This window comes from Lithobates pipiens, unplaced genomic scaffold, assembly GCF_037356315.1.
Source record: "Lithobates pipiens isolate NorthernLeopardFrog02 unplaced genomic scaffold, aLitPip1_a1.2 Scaffold_27, whole genome shotgun sequence".
Taxonomy (NCBI): Eukaryota; Metazoa; Chordata; class Amphibia; order Anura; family Ranidae; genus Lithobates; species Lithobates pipiens.
Genome location: NW_027507788.1, coordinates 228,917,773 through 228,930,853, shown reverse-complemented (window position 1 = coordinate 228,930,853; position 13,081 = coordinate 228,917,773). Strand labels below are relative to the sequence as shown.

Here is a 13,081-nt window from a genome sequence, read left to right as displayed (position 1 = left end):
TAGATTAAGGCTTACCTGTAGGTGCAAGAAATATCTCCTAAACCTACACGGTTTAGGAGATATTTGCCGAAAGACAGGCACCGCTGAAAAGGGGCAAGCGACGAAGCTTGACCTTAGAGGCCGTGTGCACCGACCACGTTTTCAACCAGATTGCCCTCCTGGCCGAATTTACAAGAGCCGAAGACCTGACGACTAGCTTTACAGACTCTGCTGATGCGCCCGCCATATATTTGACCGCATTCAAGATTAGCAGAAAAGGATACCAAGAGATCCTTGCGGGACGTCCCCGCTCCTACAGGACTTTTTAATTTCTCCACCCAGCATTCCAGGTTCCTCGCCACCACTGTAGCGGCCATGGCTGGCTTCAGACTGACGCTGCATCCCAGGCTTTTTTTGAGGATGGAGTCAGCTTTTTTTTTTGTCCATCGGGTCTTTTAGGATTCCCATATCCTCGAAAGCCAGGTCCGTTCGTCTAGATACTTGCGAAAAAGCTGCGTCAACTCGAGGCCTCTTGTTCCATCCCTCCAAGTCCTTGTCCTCAAAAGGAAATCTTCTCTTGAGAGCTTTGGAGAAAAAAAAGGGGCTCTTTCCATTCTTTTTTTTAACTGTATCCGAGAGGACCCTGTGGACCTGGAAAAACTCTACGTTGGGTTTCATCCATCCCCTGGTACATCTTGTCGTGAACCGACAGCTGTACTTTCTCCTCCTGAATTTCCAGAGTTGTGTAGCTGGACCTTAAAATATCATCTACCTCCTCTAGTGATGGCTTGTACCGAGAGGCCCTGCCATCTTCTTCCTCTTCAGAGTCCCTGAGGGTACTACCCCCTTCATCGCCAGAGTCCTCGGTCTCTACTGGTCTAGAAGGTGCCTTGGGACTAGGCGGTAGGTTCTGAGGCTCGGCCTGCCCGATGGGTTTTGTATCAGGATGGACCTGACCGAACGCAATGAGTTTGTCAGCTCTTTAACCGAGGAAAATAACTCCTTATACTGCTGGGATGTTTCCTCTTCCACCAGCTCCTTGATACAAACTCTGCACATCGCCTTCTGCCACGAGTCTCTAAGGGGGTTCTTGCAAGAAGGACATTTCCTCTGGCTTGGTTTAGACTTTCCTTGAAATGACATACAGTTTTAACTCGCTAAGTGTTTAACTGTAACCACACTACCACCAAGCCAGTGCAGGGACCCACCACCAACAGGCCACCAGTGAGACCCCTGAACCATGCTGCAGGGTCCGAGAGACGTCACCTCTGACCCTGCAGCGACAGGGCCCCCCCCCCTCCCCCGACGGGGGGGGGGACATATAAGTTAACCCAAGGACGGCCCATTAGGGTAGCAAGAAGGAAGCGCCGCTGCACCTCACCTACCTGGGCTGGACCGGTGCTGGGGGCACCTGCCTCCGCCGTCTTGCCCTCGTCCATTCCGCCGAGTAGGACAGCTCTTTTTCTTTCAATTCCGCCATTAATTTGAATTTTCCCGGCCGCGGCGTCATCAGTGCTGGGTGGAAGCGGAAGCACCGGTCACCTGACCCGCCCGTTGGTCCCTGCGCACCAGGCGCTTGAACCACAGCGCCACTCCCCCTCAGAACGCCCTGCGTCGCCGGAAACGACGGCCGGGACCTGGACCCGAAAACGGGGGGGGGGGGGGGGGGGCGATGTGCTGCTGACCTGCAGCGACCCCCGCCAGCAACAGAGCCCTCCCTGCGCTATCCAGCGGCCTCCAGGCTCACAACGCCAGCGCTCTGAGGGTCCTCGCTCCCCTGAGATGGCGAGACCATGAGCCCCAGGACACCCCTCACCCCTGGAGAAGCTGCTGGGGGGCCATGAAGAACAATCCACATACTGCTGTTAAGCCTGCTCTCCCCCGGAGAGAGTGTAGCTTTCCCTGGTTCCAGGCACATGCTTCCCCCATGGAGGAAACACAATAACTGAAGCCATGGGGGAAGAGGAGGGGTTTTTAAAGTGGGCATGTGTTTCCTGAGAAGAAGGTGGAGCTACATTCTCCGGGGTTGTCCTGAAAGGCGATATGAGAAAAAATAAAAAAAAATCTACACACACACCTCTTTAAGAGGTATGGGCGGAAGTGGCGTTTTGACGTCGCTTCCGCCCTGCTATGGTATAGAGACGAGTGGGAGCCATCTTAGCCTCATTCATCTCCATACCCAGCTAGGAAGAGGACCCGATCGCCTCCGCCGCTACCAACGGCTCCGGTATGCGGCGGAAGGCGCAGGAGGGGGGGGGGGTGGTACTTCTCCCGCCGTGGAGACCACTGTTATCGTACAGACGACCGGCGCCTGAAGAGATGGATATCTTGGTTGTGGCAGCAGCTGCCACCATTACCGAGATATCCCTCTTCAAAAAAATAGGACGTACATCGGCGTGCGGCGGTCGGCAAGTGGTTAATAATAAGAATAATAATATATATTAAATAACTAATTATTTTATTTATTAAATAATAACTATTTTATTATTATTAATAATAAGAGTAAGAATAAGCGCTGTGTCGCAGTACAGAGTGGAATGTTACGTTTTTTGTATTTTTTTTATGCGAAAAAAATAAAAAAATAAAATAAAAAAAATAGTATACATTTTCAATTAAAAAAAAAAAATACATCCTGCCTAGGAACATCCATCAAAGCATTTTTATATTTGCATAGCTCCTCCCACTGCTCCTATCCGGAGAGGAGATCGGCCACCATCTGCCTCCATTGCATAGAGAAGACGCATCAATTCTTTTCAAGACTTTTTATTTTAAATCTGAGAAGAAACATCACAGATATTAAGTGCTTTCATTTAAGTGCAATTCGATTGATTCTCTGAGGAGGAAAAACGGATCTTCTAGGAAGGAAATTTTTCTAACGTATGGGAGGGGGGGGGGGGGGGGGAAGTTTAAAGTCCAACTTCAGCCAATCAAAAAATGTTTTTTTTTTCCGTTTTGCATAGAACGGGGAGGGGCTCTGGATTCTGTGAGGGATAAGATGTGTCGTTTTCCCTTCATTGCGGTCCAGGTGATGGACACGCCCCTTTTCTTATATCGCGGTCACAGGAAGAAGGGAAAATCCCTACAGAGGGGTCACCGAAATAAGAACTTCAGTCCAAAAGAAATATAAAAGACATTTTTGTCTGAAGCCGGATTTTAAGCCTTTCCAGCTGGATGAGAATTTGGTTCTTTCATACTTGAGGCCGAACGTCTCCCCAGGATGAGATGTGAAAGTCGATCGATGAAAGTTTTTGGTTTCTGAATCTAACCTAGAACCAGCGATTGGGGGAGGGAGGGGGGGACGGGCGGCGGTCTCAGTCCTTGAGGACCAGAGGGGCCTTCACCTGATCCGCCGTCTCCTTCCCCACCAAATATTCCACAATGGCCAAACCAAACTCAAAGCTGGTGCCGGGACCGCGACTGGTGAGGATGTGCCCGTCCTTCTCCACCCGATTCTCAGAGTATTTGTAGTGATCTGGAGGGGAAAGAAAAAAAAAAAAAAATTATAAAATGTCAATTTTATTTTTATTTAATTTGCACGAGTCAAACCCACCAAATGCCCCCCCCCCCCCATGTGACCCTCACATCCTGGGGGGGGGGGGGGGCATTTGGACAGGCTGTGAAAGAGCAGAACTCCACACCCTGTACTCCTATTGCTCCTACTGTTAGAGCCCTGTCACACTGCCAGCGCGGACGCAAAGCGCTGATCATTTTAGCTCCGTTTTTTTGGGCGCTTTTCACACCCCACTAGCGACCGAATAAAAGGGTTAAAAGCACCACTGCTGAGGCGGTGCCCATTGATTTCAATGGGCAGGGGCGTTTTAGGAGGGGTGTATACAGCGCTCCTAAAGCGCCACAAAGATGCTGCTTGCAGGACTTTTTTTTAAATTGTCCCGCCAGCACAGCTCCCCCGTGTGAGAGCTCTCAGGATTGCAGATGAGGCTTTTTCCAGGCACTTTACAGTCATATTCCACTTCATCCTCCGCTGTTACACATCAAAGTGATGATAATAAACTTTTATAAAAAAAAAATTTTTTGAACATAAGTGACAAAGTAAAAACCGATCTGAGATGAAATGATTACAAGAGTTGTACAAAATCACCAGAGAGATCCTCCCAAATCTCCCGGTGATCATCAGTGTCAATCTGGTGATTTTTGTACAAATCATTTCATCTCAGATCGGTTTTTACTTTGTCACTTATGTTAAAAAAAATAAAAAAAAATGCTTTTTATAAATGATGGGGCCTTTGAAGTCCACTTGGGGTAGTTTTCTTGTGTTTAGATACCTCAGATGTGGCACCCCCATGAGGACACAACCAACAACAATTTTCTTTCATATCGAAGTGATGAGAGATCTGCAATATGCAAATTACAGTGGCTATGTGGTCAGCACTTCTGCCCGCCAGCACCGGGGTCATTGGTTTGAATCCCAACCACGGCGCTACCTGCATGGAGTTTGCACGTTCTCTCTGCGCCTGCGTGGGCTTCCTCCCACACCACGAAGACATGCTGGGAGTCAAAAGGTGTGTGCAGACTATTACATTAGGGGTGGGGCACCCCAAAGCTCACACACACACAAACACTTCTCTGCAGCCTCCGCTGCACTGGGCAGTGCTGGGACAAGACCATCCAGTGCCCAGGGCATGGTGCCAAATTGCTTCCCCCTCCGTTATGTGCGAGCTTATGGGGAGGAGGGGGGAGAAAGCACAGCCTGCACCTCCTCCCTGCTCTCTCCTCCTCCTTGCTGCTTCCAGCACTGGGTTGACAGTAGTAGTGATGTCGCTCTCACTACTCCTGTCAGCCTTATAGCAGAAGGAACTTGCGGCGCCCCCATCTCTACAATATACACTGCGCCCCTTCTGCCCTCCACTTGTCCCGGCCCTGAGTGAATGAGAGGGAAGTGCTGAGGCTTCCTGTTCATTCACAAACAAGCATAGAAAACACCGTCTACTATGCATCAAATATGAATGGACACAGTGAGCGTGCGCATTTAGAAGAGGAAGGGGCTGGCAATACATATTGATAAGCCCCTTGCCCCGCTCTCCATCCTGCAACAGCCCCCGCAGCAATTTGGGGGGGGGGGGGGGGTAAGAGGGAAGCCAACAGCACTGAAAAGTATTTTGCCCCCCTTCTGATATTTTTTTACTTTTTGCTCATTTGTCACACTTAAAAGGATTCATAAAGATAACCCAAGGAGAGAAAAAAAAAAAAAAAAAAAAAAAAAGCCTGCTCAAACCTGCCTGGCCCTGTGTGAAAAAGTAATTGCCCCCTAAACCTAACAACTGGTTGGGTGCACCCCCCCCCATGACTGCAATCAAGCACTTGACTGTTGGGATGATGTTTTTATGAAACACGGAGTTCGCTTTATGCCAGACGCCCGGTTAGCGGGACGCGCACCTTCCGAAAAGTTCAACTTTTCTCTCATCAGTCTACAGAATATTTTCCCAAAAGTCTCGGGGGTGATGCCGAGGTTTTTGGTAAATGTGAGATGAGTCTTTGTGTTCTTTGTTCAGCGGTGACTTTGGCCTCGGAATTCTCTCCCATGGACGCCAAATTTGCCCGGTCTCCGATCGGTGAATTGTGAACACCGATCTCACCCGAGGTAAGTGAGTTCTGCTGATTTAGAGGTAAAAAAAAAATAAAAAATAAAAAATGATATTTGCATTCGGTTCTTCCTCAGGTTATGTTTGTGTCATTGTAACATTTGTTTAACTAGGTGACAAAATATACAAAAGAGAAACCCCACACTACAGGTAGGGGGCGCTGTGTGGTAGTCTGTGATAAATAAATTGACTTCACTTGTAATCCGAGCAAAATACAAATCATTTGGGATGAGGAAGTTTCCAGTCCGCCGCACTCCCTCAAGCTAAACCCAATTTTATTTGCTGTAGAGGAGAGAGAATCTCCGAATCACCAGTGATCAATAATTACCTCCAACCATCATCTTGTCCTTGGCCAGGGGGTGGGTGGTGACACTTTTTCCGAATCCAATTCCGTGTGCCAGGAGGGCGGTGGGGCCTGGAGAACAACAAGAAGTCCATGTAAATCCCTGTATAAAAAGGTCAATGTTTCACTTCAGAGAGAACGATTGCTACAAATGAAGAGGAGCCGCCATCGGGGCCAACAAAGTTGGGGGGGGGGGGAGAGGGAGCGCCACCGGGGCAAGGTTGGGGGGGGGGGGTTTAGGGGCCCCCACCGGGCGAGGTTGGGGGACAGGGAGCGGCACGCTGTTATATCGACTGAAGACTTTCATGTATACCAGAGTTACCCCCCAGCACCAAATGTCACCATAGCAGTGCTAGGAGGGTCGGCGGGTGACTTGCCCAGAGAGGAATGTAGAGATATAAAGTTCTAATTCAAATATAAACTTCTAGATTCAGTTCTATAACTTTTACATTCCTTTTATATAAAAAAAATCTATAAAATTTCGATAAATAAAGCTAGGAGGCGGCACATTACTTTATTGCCCCAATTCCCGGTTTATGCCCCTCACCCAGGAGAAAAGGGAAACCAAATGTCTCTTGAGATTTTCTGCAAGATTCTCACTTGTGCTGCTGCCGGCTCTGCAGATTCTGGTCACATGATTCTGTTTAAGAGGCAGTGAAAGGACTACAAAGTAAAAAGGTTCAATAATACTTTCGGGGGGGGGGCACTTGACCCCCCTTGCCCCCCCTGCTGCAGACACCCATGACTGCGGGGATCACATCATTCACTCTGACTTTACATGAATGGATGAGGGGGAATTTACCCCCCCATGTTTCCTCACAACAGAATACAAAGGTGTTCTGTGAATGGATGAGGGGAGAGCGATGTGATCCCTGCAGTCTATGAGAGACGGAAGTCGCAGTATTAGAAGTAGAGCGCAGAGCACACTGATGTGGAAAGAGAGAAAGAGAAATACATTTCCATACCGGCACATATGGCGGCGATCAGAGCTTTCCTCCCATCTTGTTCCTGCAACACTTCCTTCACCGCCGGAGACTGCGGAAGACAAATCAGCGATCGTTATACCGACCGACCCCCCGCCATACCGACCTCCCCCCACCCCCCGTCATACCGACCTCCCCCCACCCCCCGTCATACCAACCTCCCCCCCCACACCGACCGACCCCCCCCCCCCCCCATCATACCGACCGACCCCCCCCCCCCCCCCAGTCATGGCTCTCGGTGACGACAGCGGCGTGTTACCGGCACACACGCGGTTTCCAGTGCCCCGCCTTCACGGAACGCACATTGAGGGGCGAATCGGCTCTATGAAGACATTCTCACCTCGGACAAGTTCTGAGCTCCGAGATTCCCTCCAGGAAGAACCACCACATCATACGGACCCTGAAATAGAAAAACCGACCAATCAGAACCCGACATTCCGCCCCCACACAGCCGCTCCATTTCACGTGTTCATAGATAGGGGGCGACCTTTTACCACCCGATTACATACAAACATAATTTAGAGGCCTGTAGTGTGGAAGTGGTGGCCAAAAAAAAAAAAAAAAAATGGCAGCCAGACGGCATTGCTCGTGTTCTCCCTGCAGATCCCCTCCCCCAATCCCTGACCTACCATGTCCGGTTCTTCACTGTGTCTGTATGGAGGCGGCCATCTTGGAAGAGGCGGGGCTTTGCTTCATGTCCAACAAGAACAGTGACCAGCAGACTAATGACATCACCACAAATCTTCAGAGACCAGCAGTGCCCGAGATCTCACACCACAGATATACAGCAGGGGTGCCCAGGCAGAGGCCTGATAGTGGGGGGGGGGCGGTGCTCAGGCAGAGGCCTGATAGTGGGGGGGGGGCGGTGCTCAGGCAGAGGCCTGATAGTGGGGGGGGGGCGGTGCTCAGGCAGAGGCCTGATAGTGGGGGGGGGGGCGGTGCCCAGCAAGCGGCCCGATAGCGGGGGGGAGGGGGCGGTGCCCAGCAAGCGGCCCGATAGCGGGGGGGAGGGGGCGGTGACCAGGCAGAGGAAGCGGCCAGATAGCCAAAACCATCTACAGAGTAACCAATCGGGTTTGTGTCACTTTATCACCTGACTTCGGATCCGACACCGGGAGGAGACCAAATAGAATTTCATTTGATAATTTTCTGGACTTTACTAAAAAAAAAAAAAATGAAAGTAAAGGAAGACGACGCCCTCCATAGTTGGCGACATCTGAAGCCGCCTCCATTTATTGGCTCTTTAAACTGCAGAGGAAAGAATCGGCGTCCCGAATTAGACCGAGGGGGGGGGGGGGGGGGAGGGAGGTTGCGGGACGGTGCCAGGAATTCTGACCTTTCCATCTGCAGTATTCGGCCATCATAGACGACGATCACCCCCCCTCCCCCCCCGTCCCTCCGTCACAGATCCCTCCCCCCACATCAGATGTGAGTCCATCACTGCAGGGGGGTGTAAGAGTGCTGGGGGAGGGGAGGACCGGGTAGGTAAAACTGACATAGGTGACCATTTAACCCTTAATGTGCCGAGGGGGAGCCCAATACAAAGAAGTGTTCTTGTCCCAGGGATTGGCTTTGTCCCATCTCTGTCCTGCTAATCTCCTGCAGCCTCTTTGCGCCCCACTTCTTGTCTGTGTGTCCCCCAGCAACGTCGACTTGGCATTCTCAGGGCGGGTTCCCCCGATGGGGACAATAGAGGGCCAGGTCTGTACAATGTGTGTTGGGGGGGCCATTTGTGTGGCGGAGGGACAATAGTCGGGGGAGGGGTGGGGACAATAGTAGCAGATTTCAGTCCCATTGAACTGGGAGAAAAATCACCAACACTTCCCGGTAGAGTTGGCGTTCGCCCCGTACCCACCACACGCCACACAATACATTCTTCTTGGCCAATTACTATGATAGGCAGCAGTCCTGGGAAACAGGAAGTGGGAGGAGCCAGGCAAGCATCATCATCACCAGGAAGTGTCTGAATTCTGCCACACAGGGGGGCTGAACATCCAGAAATTGCCACGTGGGGGCCATGGACCGGGGGGGGGGGGGTGCAGGAACCTCCAGGGAGGTTATTAAGTACCAAGTGTACGCAGGAGGAGCCCGGCATGGATCAGCGCCACCAGAAGTGCCCGACCTCCGCTGGGCAGGAGGACTCAACATCCACCATCAAGAAAGGTGCAGGAACCTCTACAGGGTGCAAGAATCTGCAAGTGCGCAGGAACGTGGGGGAGGGGAGGGGGGGGCTCAGTGTGCATCATCTAGAAGAGTGCAGGAACCTCTGGGGGAATTCAGGAACCAACAGCAGAAAGGACGGGGTGGGGGAATCAATAGGGGCATGTAGGAACCTCTGTCCCTGTGGGGGGGGTCAGGAATGTGGGAGGAGCCAGACAAGTGTTGGCACTACCCGGAACGTGTCTGAACTCTGCCAGGCAGGAGGGTCAGGGACCTCCAGGGAAACTGGGGGGAGGGGGGGAGGGGGGTACAGGAACCAATAATGGAAAGACGGGGGTGGGGGGGATCAATAGGGACGTGCAGGAATGTAAAGGAACCTTATACCTGAAGGAGGAGCTTCACAAGGTCCAGAACCCCCCAGACTGACACGCCCCTCACGTCTCTCAGCCCTTCAATAGAAGCACACAATTCTCCTCCCACAACACAGATCTGGGAGGAGCTTGGTAAAAGGGGCGGGGTTACCTGTTTGCGCGCCTCCTCTAGGCTGCTGTCCGGACAGATGAGGACGTCTCGGCTGCACTGGACGGGTTCTTTGCCTGTCAGACCGGCGACCGTCACCGAGATCTGGAGAGAAAACGTCACATTGTATCATCTTCATTATATCCCAGAGATATTATATACCCCCGGAGTATATATATATATATATATATATATATATATACCTTCATACAAATCCCAGTTCCTCCAGTAAGGATCCAGATTGGCCCCGTGCCCCTCCCCCCGAGTGTGCTGATTGGTCTTTATTGTTTAATAAAAACATTTTGTACAATAAAGGAGGACTCCCCCCAGAAGCGCACACCCCCTATACACAGAGGTCCAATGTGGCGGCTGCTTTGGTTTTTCTTTGTAGGGTGACAACGCTGATTGCACTGCATGTATAGAGGAGCAGCGTTGTCACCCTAGAACAGAACTACAGAACACCTCCCACATCCATTGTCACCATAGAACAGAACACCCCCCCCCCCCATCCATTGTCACCATAGACCAGAACTACAGAACACCCCCTCCATAACACAGGGAGGTGTTCTGTTATCACACCTCCATATCCAGGGAGAAGCTCGGGTGTGATTGGATCCCGGTCTGATGCCACCGCTGCTCCCCACCAATTATAAGCAGCTGAAGTATTCCCCGCCCCCACAGCTGCACATATACAGGGTGGGGGATGCCTCGTCCTGTTCTGATTGGTGGGGAGCAGCGATGGCTTCAGAACAGGATCCAATCACACCCGAGCCCCTCCCTGGATATGGAGGTGTGTGATAACAGAGCGCCTCCCTGTGTTATGGATGGGTTGGGGGGGGGGGGGTGTTCTGTAGTTCTGGTCTAGGGTGACAACGCTGCTCCTCTATACATGCAGTACAATCAGCGTTGTCACCCTACAAAGAAAAACCAAAGCAGCCGCCACATCGGAGCTCTGTATATAGGGGGGAGGGAGCAGAATTCAGTGTCACCCTGCAGAGGGCACGGCGCTTCTGCCCGCATTTCTGGCAGGATCAATTATTTATTTATTTTTTTTCAAACAGCTTTGAGCTGATTGATGGTTTATCGATCATCTATCGGGGTTTAGTGAGGTCCGCTGAGGGAGTGAGAGATGAAATCGGCTCGTATCCCGAGGTTTGGGGGGGTCACAAAGAGCAACGATCTGTATGGTGGATCCAGAAGAGGTATATACCGGGGGGAGGGGAGGGTTCAGATCTAGACGAGGGTCAGAGGGAAGTTTTGGGTGATGTTGTGTATTGTATTCTCATGCAATCTGTCCGGGGGGAGGGGATACATTCTACTGATTGGTAGTTTGTATCCTGAGATTTGGCAACAATGTTGCAATTCTCAGTATACTGGAGGGGGGGAGGGGGCAGATTTCTGGGTGATGCATACTCTCTGCATTGCTCCTCTGCAATACTCACCCCAGCCCTCCTCATCAGATCAGTAGGGATCACAGTCTCCATCTCCTCCGCTCCCTTAGCGAGGATCACCAGAGCTCTCTTACAGGACATGTTGCTGGGAGAATCTGCAAAAGTGAAATGTCAGAGAGAACCCCTCCCCCCCTCCAACACCCCCCTTTATGGCCAGAGGACAGGGCCCTGCACAGGACAAACTTCATCACTGCGCTCTACACCGACATCTAGTGGCTTCTCTATGTATTACACGTGCGCTCTACACCGACACCTAGTGGCTTCTCTATGTATTACACGTGCGCTCTACACCGCCATCTAGTGGCTTCTTTATGTATTACATGTGCGCTCTATCTAGTGGCTTCTCTATTTATTACACGTGCGCTCTACACCGACATCTAGTGGCTTCTCTATGTATTACACGTGCGCTCTACACCGACATCTAGTGGCTTCTTTATGTATTACACGTGCGCTCCATCTAGTGGCTTGTCTATGTATTACACGTGCGCTCTACACCGCCATCTAGTGGTTTTCCCTATATATTACACGTGCGCTCTACACCGCCATCTAGTGGCTTCTTTATGTATTACACGTGCGCTCTACACCGCCATCTAGTGGCTTCTCTATGTATTACACGTGCGCTCTATCTAGTGGCTTCTCTATGTATTACATGTGCGCTCTACACCAACATCTAGTGGCTTTCCCTATACATTACATGTGCGCTCTACACCGCCATCTAGTGGCTTCTCTATGTATTACATGTGCGCTCTACACCGACATCTAGTGGCTTCTCTATGTATTACACGTGCGCTCCATCTAGTAGTGGCTTCTCTATTACACGTGCGCTCCATCTAGTGGCTTCTCTATGTATTACATGTGCTCTCTACACCGCCATCTAGTGGCTTCTCTATGTATTACACGTGCGCTCTACACCGCCATCTAGTGTCCTTTCTCTATATTACACAATGCACAGACTGCCCTCCTCTACTGCAGCCCAGGCCTAAGATAATGGTTATTATTAAAACTTGACCTCCAAAAGATTTACCCCCCTTCAATGACCCAGGCCATTTTTTGCAATACGTTCTGACAAAATGTTGACCCCGGCGGAATGAGCGACCCGTATCACTTCCATTTTCTTTAACCACTTCAGCCCCAGAAGGATTTACCCCCCCCCCCCTTCAATGACCAGGCCATTCTTTTGCAATACGCCCCTGCATCACTTTAACTGACAATTGCGCGGTCGTGCGACGCTGTACACAAACAAAATCGACATCCTTTCCCCCCCACAAATAGAGATTTCTTTTGGTGGGATTTGATCACCTCTGTCGTTTTTATTTTTTGTGCTATAAACAAAAAAAAAGAGCAACAATTTTTAAAAAAAAAATTAAATTTTTTTTTTACTTTCTGCTATAATAATTATCCCCAAAAAAAAAACGAATTTATTCCTCAGTTTAGGCCGATACGTACTCCTCTACATATTTCTGGTAAAAAAAAAAAAAAAAAATCACAATAGGTGTTAATTGATTGATTTGCACAAAAGTTATCGCTATTATAAATGCACTGATCAATGTATAAATGTCACTGGTAGTGAAGGAGTTAACACTAGGGGGCGATCAAGGGGTTAAGTTGGCTGCTAGTCCAGGTGTCCTGTCAAATAGTGTCCCCCGTCGGATAGTGTCCGCTGTGTAGTGCGCATGCGCAGTACACAGGACAAGCAGATTCCAAAAATAGTCGAAGATGAACGGCGCCTGCGCACTGAGTCCGGGTTCACCCCCCACCATCCAAGTGGACATAGAGCTAAGATAAAAAGACCCGAGCGAAGTGCGGCCGCGAGGGGCCCTCTAATATGTGTAGCCCTGTGTCCACTTGGATGGTGGGGCTTGTACCTGGACTCAGTGCGCAGGCGCCATTCATCTTCAGAGATTTTCTGAATCTCCTTCTGTTCCGTACTGCACAAGCGCTGCGCCTGCACAGTACACAGCGGACTCTATTCGATAGGCGGACATTTTTGGACAGAACACCTGCCCCACTGTGACATCATTCAGAGGCTCGGGAGGCGGGATAGAA

At 50.5% G+C, this 13,081-nt stretch overlaps 1 protein-coding gene across 2 annotated transcripts; it reads right to left on the bottom strand.

The window, feature by feature from the left end:
- Positions 1 to 2,726: 2,726 nt before the first annotated feature.
- Positions 2,727 to 11,193, bottom strand: PARK7 (Parkinsonism associated deglycase). 2 transcript variants are annotated; one of them, XM_077458365.1, is made up of 6 exons: positions 11,027 to 11,193; positions 9,588 to 9,689; positions 7,246 to 7,305; positions 6,888 to 6,957; positions 5,908 to 5,994; positions 2,727 to 3,451 (listed from the first exon to the last, which is right to left on the bottom strand). In XM_077458365.1, the coding sequence occupies exons 1-6, from the start codon at positions 11,114 to 11,116 to the stop codon at positions 3,291 to 3,293; spliced, it is 570 nt and encodes a 189-aa protein (XP_077314491.1). In that variant the 5' UTR covers positions 11,117 to 11,193; the 3' UTR covers positions 2,727 to 3,290. The 2 variants fall into 2 exon arrangements, with proteins under 2 accessions (XP_077314491.1, XP_077314492.1); XM_077458366.1 differs by lacking the exon at positions 5,908 to 5,994.
- Positions 11,194 to 13,081: the final 1,888 nt, after the last annotated feature.

Bases quoted from the DNA above. Each gene is read 5' to 3' on its own strand.
- PARK7 (XM_077458365.1), bottom strand. From the start codon at position 11,116: ATGTCCTGTAAGAGAGCTCTGGTGATCCTCGCTAAGGGAGCGGAGGAG. The intron at 7,306-9,587 runs GTAACCCCGCCC...TTTCTATTTCAG, and splicing joins TAGAGGAGGCGCGCAAACAG to GGTCCGTATGATGTGGTGGT. The intron at 3,452-5,907 runs GTAATTATTGAT...TTTCCCCTCCAG, and splicing joins GGACAAGATGATGGTTGGAG to ATCACTACAAATACTCTGAG.